A 22,052-nucleotide genomic window follows, 5' to 3' on the forward strand; every position below is an offset into this window, starting at 1 on the left:
GGGGTGCAATGGCAGGAAGGCAGGAAGGAGGTTGCTAGCTGTATTCTGCCATCACATAATATTCTTTAAAGTTACTAAATTTTTACTATAATTCAAAGTGTCCCTGACACTATCTGTAAATTTTCTTTTTTCATTTCAACAAATATTTATTGTTTCTCTTCCATGCAAGGTACTATGCTTGATGCTGGTGATTTAAGGGAAAAATGAAAACAAACTGTTTTACACTAAATTCTACTATGGGAACACAACATTTATCTGCAAAATTCTTGATAGGAAGCAGTAGGAATTTACTCTCCTCACCCGAAATATCAGGCAGGCTTGGAGAATTCCTTTGAAGGAAGATGTTGAACATTGTTAAGCTAAAAGAGCTTAAAAACAGCATTAACTCTAAGCATGTTGGCTGGACAGTCTCACAAAAGAGTGCTAACTCTTTCTCTGAAGGAGAAACTCCAACTCCAGCCCCAGATGAAGACTCCAGCAACTTTAGAAACAGAATAGAATATCAGTAGGGCATACACACTTGTCTGGGAAATGAACCATTAAAGCTGTTCCAGCTGAGCCATAACCCTGGGACCTCCTGAGTCCTAAAGGTGATATTCCCATTCTCATGGGCAGCATGGGAATCCATGGGAAATTGTATTTCTTCATGTCTTGGTTAATTTCCCTTGTCAATGAGCATTTATGGCAAGGAAACAACATCTATTTCATTGGAATGGATTTCTACAGTGAAGAGGAAAAGTGTTATATGTAGATAGTCAAGCCACTTCAGCCTCAGGAAGACCTGGCTTTAATCCTGCCTCTGACTCCAACTGGCTGGGTGAGCCTGGGCTTAACTCTCGTGTCCCAGGCAACTCTCAGACTAAAAACCCCAGGACAATGGCAGATGTGCTATTGGTAGAGGGAATTTCCTCTCCAGGAAGCTCGCTACATAAATCAGCACCGGATTCTATATGATTTATTTTGGTATTTGTCCTAAATGAAAACTTTTCTATTTGATTTATGGTTCCTGGCTTTTGATAGGGAATTCCATATCTGCATAAGTAGGATCACCCCCAAACATCACCTGGAAAGAGAAGGGAGTTATTTGGGGTCCGTGATACCCAGATCTAGAGGACCAACTTTGCCTAATGATAAAAATTAACCTAGTACACAAAGAAAGAAACTCCATCTTTACATTTTAAATATCCTGTGTGGACCAGGTTAAGCTGATCAGTCCCTCCTCACCAAAGTCTCAAATGCATTTCAATAATCAGTTAAATAGATCCAGGCCTCAATCAGTTAAACAGATCCTTGCCTAGCTGCCTGCAGCCCATATTTGGGGGGAAATGGGAGGGCTGCACCCTGCCAATAATATGGCTTTGCTTCTTCTCCACCCCCACCTCCCACCCCCCACTAAGTCATTGCATGTTAATGTTTGCACTTTTGACTTGCAGCCAAGACTACAAAAAGTTTGGCTTCTCTACCTGGGTCCTGGTCAGGCTGTTGGTTCTCTCTTGTTTTTCAGAAAACCAGGAACTGAGAATCATGGCTGCAAAGCCCATACTGTATTACTTTGATGGCAGAGGCAGAATGGAATCTGTGCGCTGGCTCCTGGCAGCTGCTGGGGTGGAGGTAGATGCTTCATTTCTTATCTTTGTGCTTTTTCTTCTGACTCAGTGAATATTTACTAGAGGAGAAGTCACGTGGAACTTACTTAATGACCCCCCTCGAAAAGAGGGGTCTAATCATGGTGATCACCATCTTTTTTTTTTTTAACAGTGAACTAAGTCACAGAAGCAATTTGAAGGGCAAATTTAACTAAATAATTAAGTGTTGATTGAGTTCTCTTTCTGAAAGTAGAATCAAGACCTAGTGAAAGTTCACTGGACATTCAGGAGACCAGGGTCCAAGTCGTGGCACCACTACCTCCTAGCTGGATGTCCTCAGGCAAGCTAGCTTGCATCTCTGGGTCTCAGCTTCATCACTTGTAGAACAGGGGGCTGGCATTACGTGATTTCTGAGATCCCCTTCTAGGTTTAATGTTCTGTGATCTTTGCCCACAACTACTCCTCCATAACACAAAGAATGATACTGGTTCCAATTTATTTCATTAACTGTCTGTCCATTATTGCCTAGTGTTGCAATTTATTTAAAAGCCCATCATTTCGGAAAATTGGAAAAATATGAAGGAACAAGAGGTTGGGTTAGTTTCTTTTTTTTTTATCAAAGAAAATGATATTTTTTTTCTAGAGATAGTTTTTAAAATTTTTTATAAATTTATTTATTTTTAGTTTTCAACATTCACTTCCACAAGTTTTTGAGTTCCAAATTTTCACCCCATCTCACCCCTCTCCCCACCCCAAGATGGCATGCATTCTGAATATCTCATCCCCTAGTCTGTCCTCTCTTCTGTCTCTCTCCCCTTCTGCTATCCCCTTCCCCTTCTATTTTCCTGTAGGGCAGAATAGACTTCTGTACCTCATTTCCTATATTTCTTATTTCCCAGTAGCATGTGAAAACATTTTTTTTAAACATACGTTTTAAAAACTTTAGGTTTCAAATTTTCTCTCTTCCTCACTCCCCACCCACCTCATTGAAAAGGCAAGCAACTCAATATAGGTTGTACATGTGCAGTTATGCAAAACACGTCCATAGTAGACATGTTGTGAAAAACTAACTCTTTTCTCTTAATCCTATCCTGTCCTCCCATTTATTCTATTCTTTCTTTTGACCCTGTCCCTCCTCAGAAGTATTTACTTCTGATTACCCCTTTCCCAATCTGCCCTCCTCTCTATCATCCCCCTGCTCTCTTGTCCCCTTCTCCCCCTTTCCTGTAGGGTAAGACAGATTTCCATACCCAATTGAATGTGTATGTTATTCCCTCCTTAAGCCAAATCCTATGAGAATAAGATTCACTCATTCCCTCTCACCTTCCCCATTTCCCCTCCACTGTAAGAGACTTTCTCTGTTTTTTTTGTGAGATAATTTACCCCATTCTACCTCTCCCTTTCTTCTTCTCTGAGTATAATCCTCTCTCATCCCTTAATTTTATTCTCCAGATATGACCCCTTAATCTTCAACTCACCCTGTGCCCTCTATCTATCTATCTATCTATCTATCTACATATACATACATATAATTTTTTTCCTCCAACTACCCTAATACTGACAAAGGTCTCATGAGTTATAAATATCATCTTTCCATGCAGGAATGTAAACAGTTCAATCTTAATAAGTCTCTTATGATTTCTCTTTCCTGTTTACCTCTTCATGTTCCACTTGAGTCCTGTATTTGAAAGTCAAATTTTCTATTCAGCTCTGGTCTTTTCATCAAGAATGCTTGAAAGTCCTCTATTTCACTGAATGACCATTTTTTCCCCTGAAGGATTATACTCAGTTTTGCTGGGTAGGTGATTCTTGGTTGTAATCCTATCTCCTTTGCCCTCCGGAATATTATATTCCATGCCCTGTGGTCCTTTAATGTAGAAGCTGCTAAATCTTGTGTTATCCTGATTGTGTTTCCACAGTACTTGAATTGTTTCCTTCTGGCAGCTTGTAATATTTTCTCCTTGACCTGGGAACTCTGGAATTTGGCTACAATATTCCTAGGAGTTTTCCCTTGGGGATCTCTTTCAGGAGGAGATTGGCGGATTCTTTCAATTTCTATTTTGCCCTCTGGTTCTAATAATCAGGGCAGTTTTCCTTGATAATGATGAGGCTCTTTTTTTGATCATGGCTTTCAGATAGTCCAATAATTTTTAAATTCTCTCTCCTGGATCTATTTTCCAGGTCAGTTGTTTTTCCAATGAGATATTTCACATTGTTTTCTAATTTTTCATTCTTTTGGATTTGTTTTACAGTGTCTTGATTTCTCATAAAGTCACTAGCTTCCAATTGCTCTATTCTAATTTTTAAGGAAGTATTTTCTTCAGTAAGCTTTTGGACTTCCTTTTCCATTTGGCCAATTTTTCTTTTTAGGGCATTTTCTCCTCATTGGCTTTTTGGACCTCTTTTGCCATTTGGGTTAGGCTATTTTTTAAGGTGTTATTTTCTTCAGTATTTTTTGGGTCTCCTTTAGCAAGCTGTTGACTTTTTTCATGATTTTCTTGCATCACTCTCATTTCTCTTCCCAGTTTTTCCTCTACTTCCCTTACTTGCTTCTCAAAATCCCTTTTGAGCTCTTCCAAGGCCTGGGACTGATTCATATTTTTCTTGGAGGCTTTGGATGTAGGAGCTTTGACTTTGTTGTCTTCTTCTGGTTGTATATTTTGATCTTCTTTTTCACCAAAGTAAGATAATATAGTCTGACTCTTTTTGGCTGCTTGCTCATGATCCCAGCCAATTACTTGAGTTTTAAACTCTTTGTTAAGGTAAGAGTCTGCTTCCAATGTGGAAATGTACTGTCCCAAGCTTCAGGGGTTTGTACAGCTGTTTTCAGAGATACTTGTAGGGACCTGTAAATTTTCAGTTCTTCCAAGGTGGTATGATAAGGGGCAAGGTGTTTACTCCTTTCCTGGCCTGTGACCACAAGTACTCCTTTCTGTCCTGTAACTGTGAGGAGGGGTTGCTCTTCACAACCACTACAAGTTCCACCGCCAGCGCTCCTCCTCACCCCACCACCGGTGCCCAGAACTGTGACCCAGATCCAAACATGGGCAAAGCAAGAGATTCCTGCCTCAGCACTGGCAAAGAGATCCCTGCAATCCCTCTCTGATCAGCCACTGGATTCCCCCTCAGTCTGTGGGCCAGAAGCTCGGGAAGCAGCTGCCCCCCCAGGATCACGCTCTTGGGGAATGGAGCTGAGACCCCGCCTTCCTGTCTGAGCACCACAGAAACAGACTTTTCCCACTGACCTTCTAAGTTGTCTTTGGCATTCCTGGATTGAGGAGTCTGGAGACCTCCACAGCTGCCCACGATTCAGTCCTCTGAGGCCTGCTCCAGGTTTGCTGAGGCCTGCGCGCCCATGCCGCGCTGTGCTGCACTCCCAGCCCAACACGATATGCCTTTCTGATCAACCATCCAGGTTGTCTTGGGGTGGAAATTTGTTTCACTCTGTCTTTTTGTGGGTTCTGCTGCTTCAGAATTTGTTTAATGCCATTTTTTATGAGTATTTGGAGGGGTTTGGGGGAGAGCTCAAGCAAGCCACTGCTTTCACTCCACCATCTTGGCTCCGCCCCTCGGGTTAGTTTCTAAAGAGATTTTTAGCAGTCTTCATTTTTCTTGGCTTCCTTTTTCTTGGGTAGAGAGTGGAGAAGATTCAGATTCATTACATATGTGAAGTTTCTAAATTTTAAAATATTGATCATTTAGATTGATATGCTAGAAAAATTTGTAATAATCTCTCAGGTGGTGTTGAATGATTTCCCCCACTCCTAAGTGATATTAATAAATCACTTCCCCTCTCTGGGATTCAGTTTCCTCTCTTCCACATGAGGGGATTGGATGAGACAACCCCCAGATCTGCCTGCTTCCTAGGATCTGAGGGCCTTCAGTTCTGCTAATCATAGGACTGTATTTTGTCACAGGATTGAAAATAAGACTACTCTGTGTACTCTGTCCCCCATACCACTTAGCTGTCATTTAAAGAGATTAAGAATCTTAATCTATGAGCCTATGAGGAGTAATTACAATGATTAATAATAGCTACAATATTAATTAGGCAGTGTGGCCCAGTGAAAAACACTGGTCTGGGAGTCAGGAGGTTCAGATGGTAGTCATGGCTCTGTCACTAATTAGCTGTGTTACCTTGGGTAAGTCATAGGATCATGGGATCAGAAATAGAGAGCTAGAAGAAATCTTGAGGCCATCTAGTTCATGCCACACCCCTCTATACCCCCTTTTTGTTGATAAGGAAACTGAGGTACAGAAAAGTTAAGTGACTTGCCCCAGGACACTCAAGCAGTAAGCTACAGAGGTAAGTTTTGAACCCTGGTCTTCTGACTCTAAGCCTTCAGATTGCAGAGCAGTCACTGATTTGCCCTTGTAGATAGTGTTTCCTCAGCAAGAGTTCTCTCCATCACTGGTGTCAAACTCAAGTAGAAATGGGGACCATTAAAACGTGTGCATCTAATTTTATTTATAAACACTTACCAACTACATTTTATTCTGGTTGAGGATGCACTCAGGACTTTTGCAGGCAGCTTGTTTGACACTTCTGTCCCATATTTATGAAATCACAGGTCTAGTCCCTATACACTTTCCCCTGACACTTGTTCGATGTATGACCCTGGGTAAGTCTTAACCTCTATGTGCCTCAGACAACAGCACTTATATATGAAGTCATAATATGATTGCCAGAATCACATATTCTTTGTATGGACTTATGCAGTATACTATGCCAGGCACTGGATAGATACAAAAATCAAAAAATACAAATTGTTACCCTCTAGAAATTGAGAATGTATTAATCATTCCTGTAAGACTCATCTTTTAATAAAAAAAAAAGTGAGGGGAAAGAGGGTAGACTAGAACAGTGGCTCTCAAAGTGTAATCTGAAGTTGCCCAAAGTCCTTTCAGGGGATCCTTGAGATTAAGACTCTTTTCATAATAATACTAAGATGTTAATAACCCACAAAAATACTCTTCCCTTTTCCAATTATATATCTCTGTGGAGCTGGATTTTATCTATCTATATCTATAAATGTATGTATATATGTATATATACACATATATTTCATCCAGAACAACATATTACAACAGAGTGAATGCAGAAGCAGATATAAGAATCCAGCTAAGATTAGACTTTAAAGAGATTTGCAAAAATATGTAAAACAATGCTATTCTTCTCACTAATTTTTTGTTTTGGAAAATAGTCATTTTTCATAAAAAATATGTTATTTATGTTAATATGTAATGGGTTTGTTTTTAACGAATTGATAAACATATTTAAAATTCATCAGTCTTATTTTCTGATATGGCAAATATTGATAAGATAGAATCCACATAAACAGAAGCTCTTCGGGTAGGTCCTCAATAATATTACATTTAAGAAGGTAATGGGAGTTCTGAAACCAAAACTTTTGAGAAGTTTTGAACAAAAGCATCAGAGTCATTGATGTAGGGCTGGAAGGAACCTTAGAGATCATTTAGTTCTTGCATACGTGGAGGGCCATACACAGCCTTCATTTTTGCAGATGAAGAAACTGAGGCCCAGAGAAGTTAAGTGACTTGCCCAGGGTCTCCCAGCTAGCAAATACCTAAGGCAGGATTTAAACTCAGAGCTTTGTGACTCCTATGCTCTACCCATGGTACCACCTAGTTGTCTTAGGTGATCCTTAGGGTCTCTGCCAATGCTAACATTCTGTGATTCTGTTGCTCCGATATCTTCATGTGTGCTTCTTTTTTCTAGTTTGAAGAAGTGCTTTTGGAAACAGCTGAAGAATTTGATAGTTTAATTAAGGGTGAGTTCAAAGCCTTGCTGTTGTGCTCTGCTAGTCCATGAAGATCAGATTAACTACCCTTGCCTTGCCTGAAAAGACATACAGAAAGTCTCTAAGATCCCCTTGGAGCCCTACAAGTATGTTATAAATCACAGCATGGATGGGGAATTACCTAGGACAGTATGCAAGTGTGTTCCTCTGTACCTCAGAGGGAGGGTTTGCGTTTCAAACAACCACATCAGGGAAGAAAGTAAAGCTTTTATCCTCATCAAACAAAGGGGCCTTGCCTTCTCTAGAGGAATAGTGGTGCATGGGAAAAGTGATGGAATTTAAGACTGGAAAGATTAGGTTGGAGTCAGGTCATGGAGGAGGTTGAATGTGAGGAAAGAGCAGGCAGGTGGGAGTTACTGGAGGGTTTTTTGTATGTGGGCAAAGAAGTGTCTGGACAATTGCTGTGTTTCAAGAAGACGAATTATGAAGGTCTGATTTGGAATAGACAGAGACTAGAGGTATGGAGACCAATGAGAAACACTGAAAGAATCTAGGTGGGAGGTGAGGAGACCCTCGCCTAGAGTGTGGTGGTGGGAGCTAAAGGAAGGGGTTAGGGTAGATCAATTAATTGATCAACTAGCATTTATTAAGTACTCACTGTGTACCAGGTACTATCTAAGTCACCGGAGATACAAAGATGAAAAAATGTAGTTCCTTCCCTCAATGAGCTTGTATTCTTTAGGGGAAACATCACACATAGACACCATTATCATCATCATCATTATACCATTCATACACTTCCAAAGTATTTTACAAATATTATCTCCTTTGATCCTCACAGCAACTTTGGGAGGTAGGTGCTGTCATCATCCTTGTTTTATGGATGAGCAGACTGAGGCTGAGAGCTTTAGTGACTTGCCCAGGATTATACAGCTAGCATATGTCTGAGACAAGGCTGGAACTCTAGATCCAGCACTATCCACCAAGCCACCTACCTGCCTATACAAGTAAATATAGAACTTATTCAAATACAAAAGAATTGCAAGAGAAAAGTAACCTTCAGGGGAAGGTGGGTGCTAGCAACTAGGGGGATCAGGAAAGATGAAGAGGAATGGAATTCCAGGGATGGAAGTCAGCTCATACAAAGGTAAGGAGGCAGGAGGTGTAATGTTGTGTGGGCAGAAAAGCAAGTAAGCTAGTTTGTCTGGGAGGCAGGGTGTGTGAAGAGTCATGTGTAATGAGTCTAGAAGGGCAGGCTAGAGCAGACCATGAAGGGCTTTGGATGCAAAAAGAAGAGTTTGTACTCAAGGCTAGAAGCAGGAATCAATTTGTGGGAGAGAAGATTTAAAGGCAAAATCCTTTAAGTCAAGAATCATGGATTACCCAAGCAGACAGTGTGTAGACCAAGTCATAGATAGAGCCCTCATTTGGGGAGATGGAGGAAATTCCCATATAGGGAGTTCCCTAGTCCCACAAGGTCACAGATAAATCCTAAGAGGTCCTTCCTTTATTCATGTACACCACCCAAAGTACCTAGCATACTGAAGTGCACATAGTAGGTTCTCAAAACTACTGTTGTTAATTAATGGCATTCCAGCTGTAGCTTTCAGTCAGTCAAGAAGCATTTATTAAGGACCTACTATGGCTCAGGCACTGCAATAAGCACAGGGGATAGAAAGAAAGAAAGAAAAATCTTTTTTTAAACAATCATCTTTTTTTCTATACTACTTATGTTATTGAAATGTTTGTTTTATTTCAGAAGTTCAGAACAAAATAAATTGAAAAATAAAAATAAGAGTAGATGCAATGGGGAAAAAAGCCCACAGCCCCCGCTCCTGAGGAGCTCACAGTCTGATGGGGCAGAGACAGCAAACCAACAATTATGAGCAAACAAGATGCATCCAGGGTGAACTGCAGATAACGCGCACAGGGAAGGCACCAGCAGTAAGCTAGAGATCAGGAAACGCTTCTTATAGAAGGTGGGATTTTGACTGGGACTTGAAGGAAGCCGGGGAGACAAGAAGTAGAGATGAGGAGGCAGAGCATTCTAGGCATGGACGACACACAGTCAAAATGCCTGTAGTCCAGAGACTGAAGTGTTTTGTTCGAGGGACAACGAAAAGATCCCTGTCTCTCAATACATGGTAGGGAGTAACTCCTCATAACATCTTAAACAACCTTACTTAGCAGCAAGCACAATCCCATCTGCGGGATTGGAGGCAGTGTCTCTAGAATGAAAATAACCCCCCATGGAACAGTGTGGTCTGATTCAGTGGAAAGAGCATTGGTTGTAAAATCAGAGCTCATGGATTCAAATCCTGCTTCTGATACTTAGCCGTGTGACCTTGAGGAAGTCCCTCACCCTTCTTGGGCCTCAGTTTCCCCTACTGTAGAATGGAAGAGTTAAACTAGACAACTGCTGAGGTCCTTTCTGGTTGGAACACTGTGATCCCATGACCATACTCTAATGAGGGGGAGTAAGCCACTGACTTGACTTCTCTTTCTTTTTTTTAGATGGAAAACTAATGTATCAACAACTGCCAATGGTTGAAATTGATGGAATGAAGATGGTACAAACCAGAGCCATCTTAAGATATATTGCCGGAAAATACAACTTGTATGGGAAGGACCTGAAGGAGCAAGTCCTGTACAGTAATCGTTTTTTGCATGTTTACAATGTAAAGTAGAAGCCACCCTTTTTTATTTAGGAAATTTCTACTTGACAGTGGATTCTGACAAATGATTTGCCCAGGGTCACAGCGCCAAGTGCAGGTCAAAGGCAAAACTGGACCATAAATCTTCCTGACTTCAGGGCCAGCTCTTTGTCTGTTCTTTCCCCTGCTTCTCAATGAAATTATGTTAAGAAAGTATCTCCCTTTATGTAATGGACAAAGCTAGGATGTTCTTATCAGCATGTTACGAAAGTAAATATGTAAAAATGTTAACTCCCTTTCCCACATGCCCTAAATCCAAGATACCCTGATGTAAACATATCTCTAGTAGATGGTATTATCCAAGTGGGGGGCAGTCAAAGGAGGAAATTAAATCTCTAACTGCATAGTAGAGTGTTGATACTAGCTTCTGTAGGCTGCTTATCAATTAGTCAATACCTATTAAATGCCGGTATGTGCCAGAAACTGCTAATGCTGAAGATACAAAAAGAGGCAAAAGACAGTCTCAAAAAGCTTACAATCTAACGGAATATTTATGGAACTCAGTGTTAATTTAATCGGCATGTTGGGAATACTTTCCTACTAATATGTTGTAATGGACTGGCCCACTCACAGATACATAGATGACTTGTTCAAAAAAGAAGAAATACTGGCTTTGGATCTCAAAGTAGAATAAGTATAATTTTAAAGTCATTTTAAAAATGATTTGTAAAAGCATGGGTTCAAAAACGATATATAAATTCACTATTAACTCAATGAAAGTGAGGATGTTTTAAAAATTAGCTTCTGTGTTTATTAATTCATCATGGAGAGGCCATGCAACCCATATTGGATGAATCAATCCATCAGCAGGTATTTATGAAGTGCCTACTATGTTCTGGGCTGGGCAGCTATGTGGTACTATGGATAGAGTGCTGGGCCTGGAGTCAAAAAGACTTCTCTTCCTCAGTTCAAATTGGGCCTCAGACACTTATTGGCTGTGTGATTCTGGGCATCTCACTTAATCCTGCTTGCCTCAGTTTCCTCAAAGGTAAAATAAGCTGAAGAAGGAAATGGCAAAACACTCTAATATCTCTGCCAAGAAAACCCCAAATGGGGTCATAAAGAGTCAGACAACAACAACTTTATACTTTTAAAAAAGCACTTCCACACAATATTTTCTTTTGTTTTCCATTTAATAATAATGACCTATGTAAAAAGAGCTTTAAAGGTTTCAAAGCATTTTACATACATTATGTAACTGAAGTCTTTCAATAATAGGATGAGCTAGTGATCATATTTTTATCCATGTCTCTTTCCTTTTCCAGTATTGACATGTATACAGAAGGAATGAAAGAGCTGAGCGACTTATTTATGTTAGTGCCATTTGCTGCACTTGAAGACTGGGAAAAGAGTGTTAAATTCATCACTGAGAAAGCCACTCAAAGATTCCTCCCAGTGTATGAGAAGGTATGGCCCAGTTGAGGCAGTGTGTGATTTACCTGCATATTCCCTGAAATTACAAACACTTTCTCTACTCCAATCTGAGGAAATACATGACAATGCAGAAACATTGGAGGCTCCGTGGTACAAAAGAAAGACCACTGGGTTTGTAGACAGAGTACCTGAGTTCAGATCCTACCTCTGACAGTTATTAATTGTGGAAATGTGGATATATCACTTAGTAACCCTGGACCTCAGTTTCCTAAGCTTTACAAAGTAATGCTACAATATATAGTGGATAGAATGCTGGACTTGGAGTCAGGAAGACCTTAGTTCAAATCCTGCCTCAGACATTTACCAACTGTGTTGGCAAGTCACTTGTCCTGTCTGGGCCTCAGTTTCTTCATGTGTAAAATAAGGGAGTTGGACTTAATGGCTCTTAAGGTCATTTCGGCTCTATTACCTATGAGCCTATGAATTCATAAAGAACTGGAGTTAGATAAGGTAGGTACCACTTAAGACACAACATGCAGGGTGTTGCAAGAGAGATGTTTGTTAATATTCGTTTCTTACACTTAAAAATTGTATATGGCTAGTCCTCGGACTGTCCTCCTGAAGTTCCTATTCTAGACTGGTAAATGGAGCAGGGGCTGGTGGCAATGCTCTGTGAGGATAAAAACAGAAGAGTTTAATGACATTTTTTGCACCTATCTATAAAGTTGGTACAATCCAGCCCTTCTGGGACAGACTTAGTCCTGACTAAATCATTTAATATGCACCCATTAAATACATAGGGAGACCAAGAGCCTCAGCCTAACCACAGGCATTTATTAAAGAGCCAGCTATACACCAGAGACTGTGCTCAGCACTGAGGACACAAAGGCGAAATGAAATAGAGCCTGCCCTCAAGGAGCTTACATTCTATAGGGGGATACGACATTATAGTATCCTCCTCCTGCTAGGTTACAAGTTCATGAATGGCAGAGACTAGGTTGGTTTTAGACATCACCATACACACTGCCTTGCATGGAGGAGGCATTTAAGGAATGTTTATTGGTCTGTTAAACAATGACCAAAACAGAAGTTTGTTGTGCCAATACCCAAATTTCCTCTGTCACAGAGGAAAAGATATCTATCCATGGGTCAGGCAGTTTTGACAGATGGTGAGAGCTAATTCATAGAATCCATCGTAGGAGACTATTTTTAGAAATATGTGGGGGTTTATTCCTTGGTTTAAAAAAAGGTATTGTGTTAACAAAGGATTTTAAAAACAGCACTGTCTCCATAATTTACAACTCCTGAGGACAGATTGTCAACACAACCTGAAGATGTGGTCAACAGATGATCCCATTGGTTGCCTAATATGGGCAAAGGACAATGGGAAAAAAAGGGAATCAGGTTATACTGTAACCTGGGTCTGGGATATGTCATGTGTTTTACTGATTGCCATAGCTAGAAGAGACCTTAGCTTGTCTGTGGGATTTATAAATTTTATTTTTGAAATTTTGTGAGTTTCCTTGAGCTTAAAGATGTTTCTTTTTGGCTGAAATATTTTTCATTTCATCAAAAAGTAGTTATTTTTCTTTCTCTTTTTTTTTTAAATTCTGTTTCCCCCCTCTTTTCTTCAGTGGATGGAAGTGCTCTCCCCCAGTGCAGGATTTGCTGGGTCTTGTTCTCTCTTTTGAGATTCACTTTTATGGCTAACTCAGTGATTCCTGTAGGATTCCAAATGTATCATGCAACATGACTGCCTGTGAGTTGTTGCCTACAGTAGTATTGGCTGTTGTTAGTAAATGTTGCTTGGAGTTCTGTGTTATTGATCACACAGTTGTTGAGTTGCATATGGCCCTGAACTTATTGCTTATGCCTGCTGTATAATTAGTTATTGCTTTCGTGTGTGTATGTGCCTTTTAGGTTTCATCGCTATTCATTTTACTGTATGTTTTTTGTTTGCATTGGCACTAGTGCTTTGCTGAATATACCTTTAAATAGCATTTGAACAAAATAGAGGCCAAGACTTTAGGTAGTTAGTGTGCGGGAAACCGAGGAAAACTCCAAAGGGATTTTTAATTATAGTCATAAAATTTGGCATAAAAATAAGGTCATTGTAAATGTATTGAAGAATATTATAAAGGATTTGGGGTAAGTATGAGGTGATCACTGACATATGAGTAGAGTGATAACACACTATCTATTTTCTGTAATTAAAAGCAATAATTACTCATTCAATAATTCCTGATGTGATCAGAAATTAAGAGATTACTTGGCTATTAACTCCTGAGCCTCTCTCTAAAGAAGTTAGGAAGGAAGAAAAGAAGGAAAAAAGGAAAGGAAGGAAGGAGGAAAGAAGAAAGGAGGGAGGAAGGGGAGAAAGAAGGAAGGAAGGAGGAAGAAAAAAAACCTTTTGTTTTTAAAAAACAATTTATTTTGTAACCTAGTATTTCTCTTCCTCACATGGAGTAATGTGTGCACTCTCACTCTCTCTCCCCGCCCCAACCCCCATAATGGGCGGATGAAATGATTTCACTTGTAAGAGTAAACTTTTTTATTTTTTATTATGAACTTAACAACACTCAACAAACTAGAACTTTTCAATATATGTAAACTTCAATTCAGTAAACATTTATTAAGCAACTGCTATGTGCCAAGCACTGTGCTGAGTGCTGGGGATACAAAAGGAAGCAAAAGGCAGCCCTTGCCCTCAAGGAGCTGACAATGTAATGGGGGAGACAAAATGCAAACAAATATCTCCAAGGCAAGCTATGTGCAGCATAAATAGGAAATAATTAGCAGGGCCTGTAATGTATTCTATGCCTGGACCATTGCAGTAGCTTGCCGGTTGGTCTTTCTGCCTTAAGTCACTCCCCAGCACAGGGCGTCTTCCCCTTAGCTGCCAGATTGAACTTCCTTAAGCTCTGATCTGACCATGTCATCTCCCCCCACCCCAACCCAATTCAGTGAACTCCAGTGGCCCTCTGTTGCCTCCAGTATCACATATAAAGACATCCCTTCATGACCTAGCCCCTTCCTACCTTTCCAGCCTTCTTAAAGCTTACCCCCTCATACTGGCCTCCTTAGAAATCCTGGAACAATTAGGCCCTGTAGGCATTTTTCCTGGCTGTCTCTCTTGCCTAGAACCTTCTCCCTCCTATGTGTGCCTCCTGACTTCTCTGGTTTCCCACCAAGTCTCAGGTAAAGTCTTGCCTTCTGCAAGAGGCCTTTCCTGGTTCTCCTTCCTCCTGAGAGTATCTCCAATTCATCCTGTGTATATCATTTCTGCACAGTAGTCTATGCATTGCTTCCCCTTTAGACTGGGAGCACCTTGAGAGCAGGGACTGTGTTTTGCCTCTCTTTGTATCCTCAGCACTTAGCACAGTGCCTGGTGTATGTATGGTAGGTGCTTAGTAAATGTTTATTGAATGAATTAATAGTATAATGGAAAGAGCAAAAATACTCAAAGAGAACAATTTAGAAGAGGACACAAAGAGGGAAATTATTACTACCTTGTTAGTCAAGAAACATTTGTTAAATGCATACCATATGGTAGGCATTGTGCTAAGCACTGGGGATACAAGAAGAGGCAAAAGAGAGTCTCTGCCCTCAAGGAGTTTCCAATCTAAAGAAGGAGACAACATGCAAACAAATTTATACAAAGCAACCTTTGTACAGGATAGATTTTGTTGTTCAGTTGTATTCCACTCAGTGTTTTCTTGACAAAAATACTAGAGTGGTTTGCCATTTCCTTCTCCACTCATTTGACATATGAAGAAATTGAGGCACATAGGGTAACAAGACTTACCCAAGATCACACAGCTAGTAAGTGTCGGTGGCCACATTTGAACTCAGGTTTTCCTGATTCTAGGCATGGCTTTCTATCCAATGTTCCACCTAGCTGCCCACAGAATAAATAGGAAATAATTAAAAGAGAAAGCACTGGAATTAAGAGGGGTTGGGGAAGGCTTTCTGTAGAAGATGGAATTTTAGTTGGGACTTGAAGGAGGTCAGGGAAGTCAGTTGTCAGAGTAGAGGAGGTCAGGCATGGGGATGGCCAGAAAAAATGCCCTGTCTTCAAGGAACAAATACACCGTCTTCAAGAAATGTGCTGTATGTTCCCACAAGTTCTCTCCCTTCTCTCCTTGTCATTGATCATATAGGCATTAAAAGACCAAGGGAAAAATTACCTTGTGGGCAACCAGCTGAGCTGGGCAGATGTCTTTCTACTTGAAGTCATCTTAATGGTTGAAGAATGCAAGTCTGATGCTCTCTCGGCATTCCCTAAACTGCAGGTAATTCCATCAAAAGCATTCACTATAAATATTGCAAATATCTATTGATGTACATGTCTGCTTCCCCATTAGAATTTAAGTTCCCTGTAGGCAGGGATAGTTTTTGTGTAGCACAGTGCTGAGCACATAGTAAGTGATCAATACATGTTTGTTTAAAAGATCTGGAATTTCCTCTGTGTACACTTCCTCCAAGAACAGAAATCCTTAGATAGTCTTCATGAGTTGCTGTGTCCCAAACCAAACATCTGTAGTCCACTCTTCAGATGATGAGACTCTGATCTTAGCTGGATGTCTTTGCATATGGTAGGCATGAAGACCATTGGTGAGCCCAGAGCTCAAATCCTTTCCAGCAATTAAGGTAGTAAAAATTTATATATTTTGAAAAGAAAAAGCTGTTCTTCATATATTTATTATGTTACCTTATATAATATCACATTATATGATATCACATTATGTTATATTACATTATATTATATTGTTTATGGTATGATATGATATATGATATCTCAAAAGCAGGGGCTTTACACATTTGCCCACAAGGTGAAAATGCTTGCCATGGCTTTTGTACCTCATCAAACAGCTTCCAAAGGGTCTTGGCAAGAGCATCCCTGAGACCCTGCTCCCATGCGTAAAGCTAATTGCTTCATTTACAGGTGATGCAATTTTTTTTTTCCTTCTAGGAGTTCAAAGCTGCAATCAGCAAACTCCCCAGGATTCACAAATTCCTTCAGCCGGGTAGTCCAAGAAGACCACCCATGGATGAAGCAGGTCTAGAAGCTGCAAAGAAGTTATTCAATTTGGAAAAAGGCTTGCTTTTTAAATACTCTACTATTGTATTAGTTGAGCTTTAGTCATGCCCACAAAAATATTAGTTTGTGCTCCTACAGCATTTCTAGGTTCAGTAACTAGCAAATACAATGTCTTGTTATGAATCAGAAAAACCTGATCTTCATTTTGCTTATTATAAAACTTTCTTTGATTAGAACTTCATCTTATTCAGGGTCATAGAATCACAGATTTAAATTTTTTTTTTTTACATATTTAGAGCCAAATAAACCTTAGAGTACACTGAGTCTAGACTCTTCATTTTACCAGTGTGGAAATTGAGAGCAAGAGAGGTTTAGTGACTTACCAGAGGTTACACAGGCAATATGTGGTAGAGTCAGGATTGAAACTTAGGTCCCCTGTTTCAAGATTCAACTGTTTTTCAACTGTTATGCTATCTCCCTTTAATTAATCTAAAGTTTTTAGGTAAGTTTGAACTTTTGGAATAAAACTGAAAATCATGTGAAAACAAGATAATACTGAAGACTTATTTGGTTTTTTTTTTTTTTTTTTTGCTTTGCTGATTGGGGTTAAGTGACTTGCCCAGGGTCACACAGCTAGTAAGTGTTAGGTGTCTGAGGCTGTATTTGAACTCAGGTCCTCCTAACTCCCAAGGCTAGAGCTCTATCCACTGCGCCACCTAGCTGCCCCTTAAAGACTTCCTTACAAAAACAATGAAAACAAAACCCAACCTTACTAAGTGATGCATTAGGTTCCTTTTAGATGCAAACCTTTCACACCTGCTTTGACAGTCTTCAGGCTCCTCAACAAAAGAAGTGACATTCAGTTATCTTCACCGTACAGGATTTAGGCAGGAAAGCAGTCTGACAATATTTTAGAAAGATTTTCATTAAAAAAAAAACACAACAACAGGAAAAAACTGGTTTGTTTAGTTCCCAGTTAATGAGAAACTTCAATTAAACAAAGTACCCTATTCCTTTTTCCTCGTGACACTCTATTTAATCATAGTTTTATTCTACTTTAAAAAACAGAATGATTTGTTTTAATACAACCAAGAAAAAAACTGAAGCTTAACTTTGAAAATTTCCCCTTTTAAAGTAGCCCTTGTCTTGTAAACTCAAAGATGTGTTTTCTGGAGAAAGTCAGTGCTTTTATGTCTCCAAGCAGATATTCTACTGTGTACCATTTTGTCGGACCTCATTGCTAGGTAAGCTAAGAAGAAGTTCATCAACACTTGGAGGCAGAGTCAAAGGAGGCTTAAGGTTTGAGTGCCATGAATTAAAGTTCAATCTTATGAACCCAAAGTAAGTTTGAAAGTGGTAGGGTGGAGTGGTAAGCAGAGTTTTTTAGCCTTATTTCAATCTTCCCAGTCCACTCTACTACTGACTTAATGAAAGGGGAGGGAGGGGGGAAGTGTAGGTTCCCAGTATAAATCCCAACAGGCCTGGGTGACTTAGGGGGGTGTCTACCCCAAGCATGTGAAGACTTCCCCAGGTGGAATGGGCAGATGAGAGTGGTTTGTTCCAATAGTCATGAAGGCAACAGCCCTTAGAGCCTGGTCAGACATCAAAGATGCCAAGGGCACCCTTTGTGTCCTGGGCCATTGCCAGTCGTCCTGACTTTTGTCTCGTGTGGGGTCCAAGATTGTCCAGTCTTCAAGAAAAAACCACTGAGGCAGAGCTCCAAGCCAATAGCACTTTACCAAAGGGTCCACGGCTCCCTCCAATGAAGTGGACCTGAAATTTTCCTCACAATCTGAGATGCCTCCTTTCCCCTGGACCTTACTTTTATTGGGTTTGCAAACATGCACAAGAAGCATGGTAAATTTCACAATCTTATTGGTTGATGGATCTTGATTTTGACTTTCCCCGGAGAGCCAGAAATGATGCATCAGGATGGATGGTCACAAGATGGGCCAGGCAAGGGTCATCTGTGCTGATTAAGGGGTCATAAGACAGTCACCTGCTCATGTTGGACAAGAGAAGGAGGAGATGTAAAAACGAATTGGGGAACTTTCCATATCACTCCACCAACGTTAGAGTTGGACATGGAATTTGAGCAAAACAGGATGGAGATATCTTTGTAATCATTCTTGTGGTTATGTAAGTGAGCTTCATGATTGGTAAGCATGGTGAATGTTGAATTAAAGTTTGAGGCCAACTATACAGAACTTACAGTCATTATGGAATTATATCAAACTGATAAATACTGGTTGGAATAAAATAGGGGTCTAATTGATCATCTATCACACTTGCCACTGGACTTGGATGACTCTGGAAGAGAGAGTGAAATTAAGGACTTGGTGTAACTTTACCTTGTTTAAAGCCAATTCATGAGCAAGTCAAGATATTATTGGTCCTCTTTGAAAACAGAGGATGGACAACCACAGTATTCTCTCTCTGCTCCGGGAAGATGAAACAAAAGGAATCTGTAATTCTCTACCTCCCCTCTTCCCTTGAGCTCTGAGCCCTCAGCAGAGACAGCACTCTGTGACTACCTCCGTTTTAAATCTCTCCCCCTCTCCTGGGATACTCCCTCTCAATTGGCTCTTCTCAAATGGATTCCCAGAAGATACATACAAACCAGCAAATGTCTGGGGTTAACTCTGTTTTTTATAGACAAAATAAATGTTTAAAACAAAGAAAGGCAAACAGATTTTCCCCATACCGAAAGAAAAAGGTGTCAGGCTACCATGATGGAAACTCAGAGGGATAAAGGAAATAAAGAATTATTGGTCTGTCGGGTCACTTGACTAATAAGCATCTCTAAAACAAAAAGGGTACACTAGCTGACTTCTACAGACCATTTGAACTCAAAATCTATGATCTTATGAGATCACAGGTTGAAATAAAAAAAAAAATGGGACAGCTAGGTAGATAGAGCACTGCCCCTGGAGTCAGGAGGACCTGAATTCAAGTCTGGCCTTAGACACTTGATACTAGCTGTGTGTCCCTGGGCAAGTCACTTAACCCTGATTGCCTTGGGGAAAAAAATGAGTGGAATTCTTTTTTTTTTTTAAGTGTTTAGGCAGTTGGGGTTAAGTGATTTGCCCAGGGTCACACAGCTAGTAAGTGTCAAGTGTTTGGTCTGAGGCCAGATTTGAATTCAGGTCCTCCTGACTTCAGGACCAGGGCTCTATCCATTGTGCCACCTAGCTGCCCCAAATTCATTTTTTTAAATAACAAATTATTCTGAATGAAAATTGAAAAAATTAAAATGAAATAAAATGAAAAATAATTTCAAATTTGAAAAAGGTTATTGCAGAAAAAAGTGCATATTCACCCTGGATTTCCCCTGCTACATACATAGTGCCTTACAAATTGGAGGATCTCAAAATAATTTTTATTGCTATGTAATATTGTCCCTCAGTTTTTCTGGACATGTATATAAGCAGAGATTGGAACTAAAAAAAAAAACAAACCAAAATCCTTTTGTGCTTCCGAAAAAAGAAAAATCCAACAACCACAATTGGCAAACTACAAGTTAATGAAACCTTATCCCACTGACCTACAGAAAGAGAAAAATAATGGAATCATAGATTCTTGGGTATTTCAAAAAAGTATTTTCATTTTTCTCTTAAAGTTTCAAATCCCTGAAAATACAGAGGTTCTGAGATTTCTTCAGTGTGGTGATTCACTCCATCAGTGCAGATCTCAATCTATGACAGTGGGGGGGGAAGCCCAGTGGAATTGCTAAAGAGTAGGTGACTTGCCCAGGGTCACACAGCCAGTCTGTGTCAGAGGTGGGATTTAAACATAGGTATTCCTGATTCTGGGCCCAGGGCTCTATCATATGTTCCACCCTGCCTCTAAAGTTTAACATATAACCAGTTTGATTAGCTTCACCTGAGTACAGTTATTTGTTCTGAGAGGGGATTGTAGTGGAGAGGACAAAGAAAGTGGTAAGCGATGGTGATGAAAAAGAAAAATATCAACCATAGATAAAACATTTTTAATGGAAAAAATATTAGTGCCTTGGAATTGGGTAGGATAGGAGCAAGTGTCAAAAGAGTGAATAGGTTTAGCAACATTGTAGGTCAATGCTAAAGGGCTAGTCAGCAGGAGAATTTGGGTTGTGAAGAGCTGCTGCCCATCTAGCTTAGGTTTGTTGGGGGTAAGGAAGTGAAGAGGAAAGGAATGAGCATTAAGTGTCTACTGTGTGCCAGGCACTATGCTTTTAAACACTGACGATACAAAAGGAGGCAAAAGACAGTCCCTGCTCTCAATAAGCTTATAACCAACAAGCACTTTTTAAAATAAATGTATTTATTTTTAGTTGTCGACATTCACTTCCATAGGATTTTGAGTTCCAAATTTCTCCCCATCTCTCCCCTCTCCCACCTGCATGTAAAGTGATATAAGCTCAACATATACATTCATATTAAACCTATTTTCATATTAGTCATGTTGTAAAGAAGAAATAGAACCAATGGAAGAAACCAAGAGAAAGAAGAAACAGAGAGAGAGAGAGAGAGAGAGAGAGAGAGAGAGAGAAAGAGTGAGAGAGAGAGCGCGCAAATAATATGCTTCCATCTGCATTCAGATTTCATAGTTCTTTTTTTTCTGTCATGAGTCTTTTGGAGTTGTCTTGGATCCTTGCATTGCTAAGAAGAGATAAGTCTATCAAAGTTAGTCATCATGCAATGTGGCTGTTATTGTACAATATTCTCCTGGCTCTGCTCACTTCACTCAGCATCAGTCCATACAAGTCTTTCCAGGTTTTTCTGAAGTCTGCCTGCTCATCATTTCTTATAGCACAATAATATTCCATTCCATTTATATATTATAACTTGTTCAGCCATTCCCCAACTGATAGGCATTCTCTCAATTTCTAATTCTTTGCCACAAAAAGAGCTGCTATAAATATTTTTGTACAAATGGGTCCTTTTCCCATCTGTATGATCTCTTTGGGATACAGACCTAGCAGTGGTATTGCTGGGTTAAAGGGTATTTGAGTATAGTTCCAAAATGCTCTCTAGAATGGTTGGAACAGTTCACAACTCTACCAACAATGCAATTCCAATTTTCCCATATCTTCTCCAACATTTATCATTTTCCTGTTTTGTCATGTTGGCCAATCTGATAGGTGTGATGTGATACCTCAGTCATTTTGATTTGCATTTCTCTAATCAATTGTGATTTAGAGCATTTTTTCATATGACTGTAGATAGCTTTAATTTCTTCATCTGAAAACTGCCTGTTCTTATCCTTTGACCATTTATCAATTGGGAAACACCTTGTATTCTAAATTTGGCTCCGTTCTCTTAGAAATGAGGCCTTTATCAGAGACACTGGTCGTAAAAATTCTTTCTCAGTTTTATGCTTCCCTCCCAAAGTATTAGCTTTGTTTTTGCAAAAGCTTTTCAATTTAAATAATCAAAATTATCCATTTTGCATTTCATAATGTTCTCTATCTCTTGTTTGGTCATCAATTCTAACATTCTCCATAAATCTGACAGGCAAACTATTCCTTGATCTCCCAGTTTGTTTATAGTATCAGCCTTAGTATCTAAATCGTTTACCCATTTTGACTTTATTT

General features: G+C 39.8%; 1 protein-coding gene across 1 annotated transcript; it reads left to right on the plus strand.

Moving 5' to 3' along the window:
* Window positions 1-1,408: 1,408 nt before the first annotated feature.
* On the plus strand, window positions 1,409-17,030 carry LOC110213568 (glutathione S-transferase-like). The gene is made up of 6 exons (XM_020993944.2): window positions 1,409-1,611; window positions 7,327-7,378; window positions 9,863-9,995; window positions 11,328-11,469; window positions 15,597-15,728; window positions 16,409-17,030. The coding sequence occupies exons 1-6, from the start codon at window positions 1,411-1,413 to the stop codon at window positions 16,577-16,579; spliced, it is 831 nt and encodes a 276-aa protein (XP_020849603.2). The 5' UTR covers window positions 1,409-1,410; the 3' UTR covers window positions 16,580-17,030.
* Window positions 17,031-22,052: the final 5,022 nt, after the last annotated feature.

The sequence above is a fragment of the Phascolarctos cinereus genome, unplaced genomic scaffold (assembly GCF_003287225.1).
Source record: "Phascolarctos cinereus isolate Bilbo 61053 unplaced genomic scaffold, phaCin_HiC Scaffold_5;HRSCAF=322, whole genome shotgun sequence".
NCBI lineage: Eukaryota > Metazoa > Chordata > Mammalia > Diprotodontia > Phascolarctidae > Phascolarctos > Phascolarctos cinereus.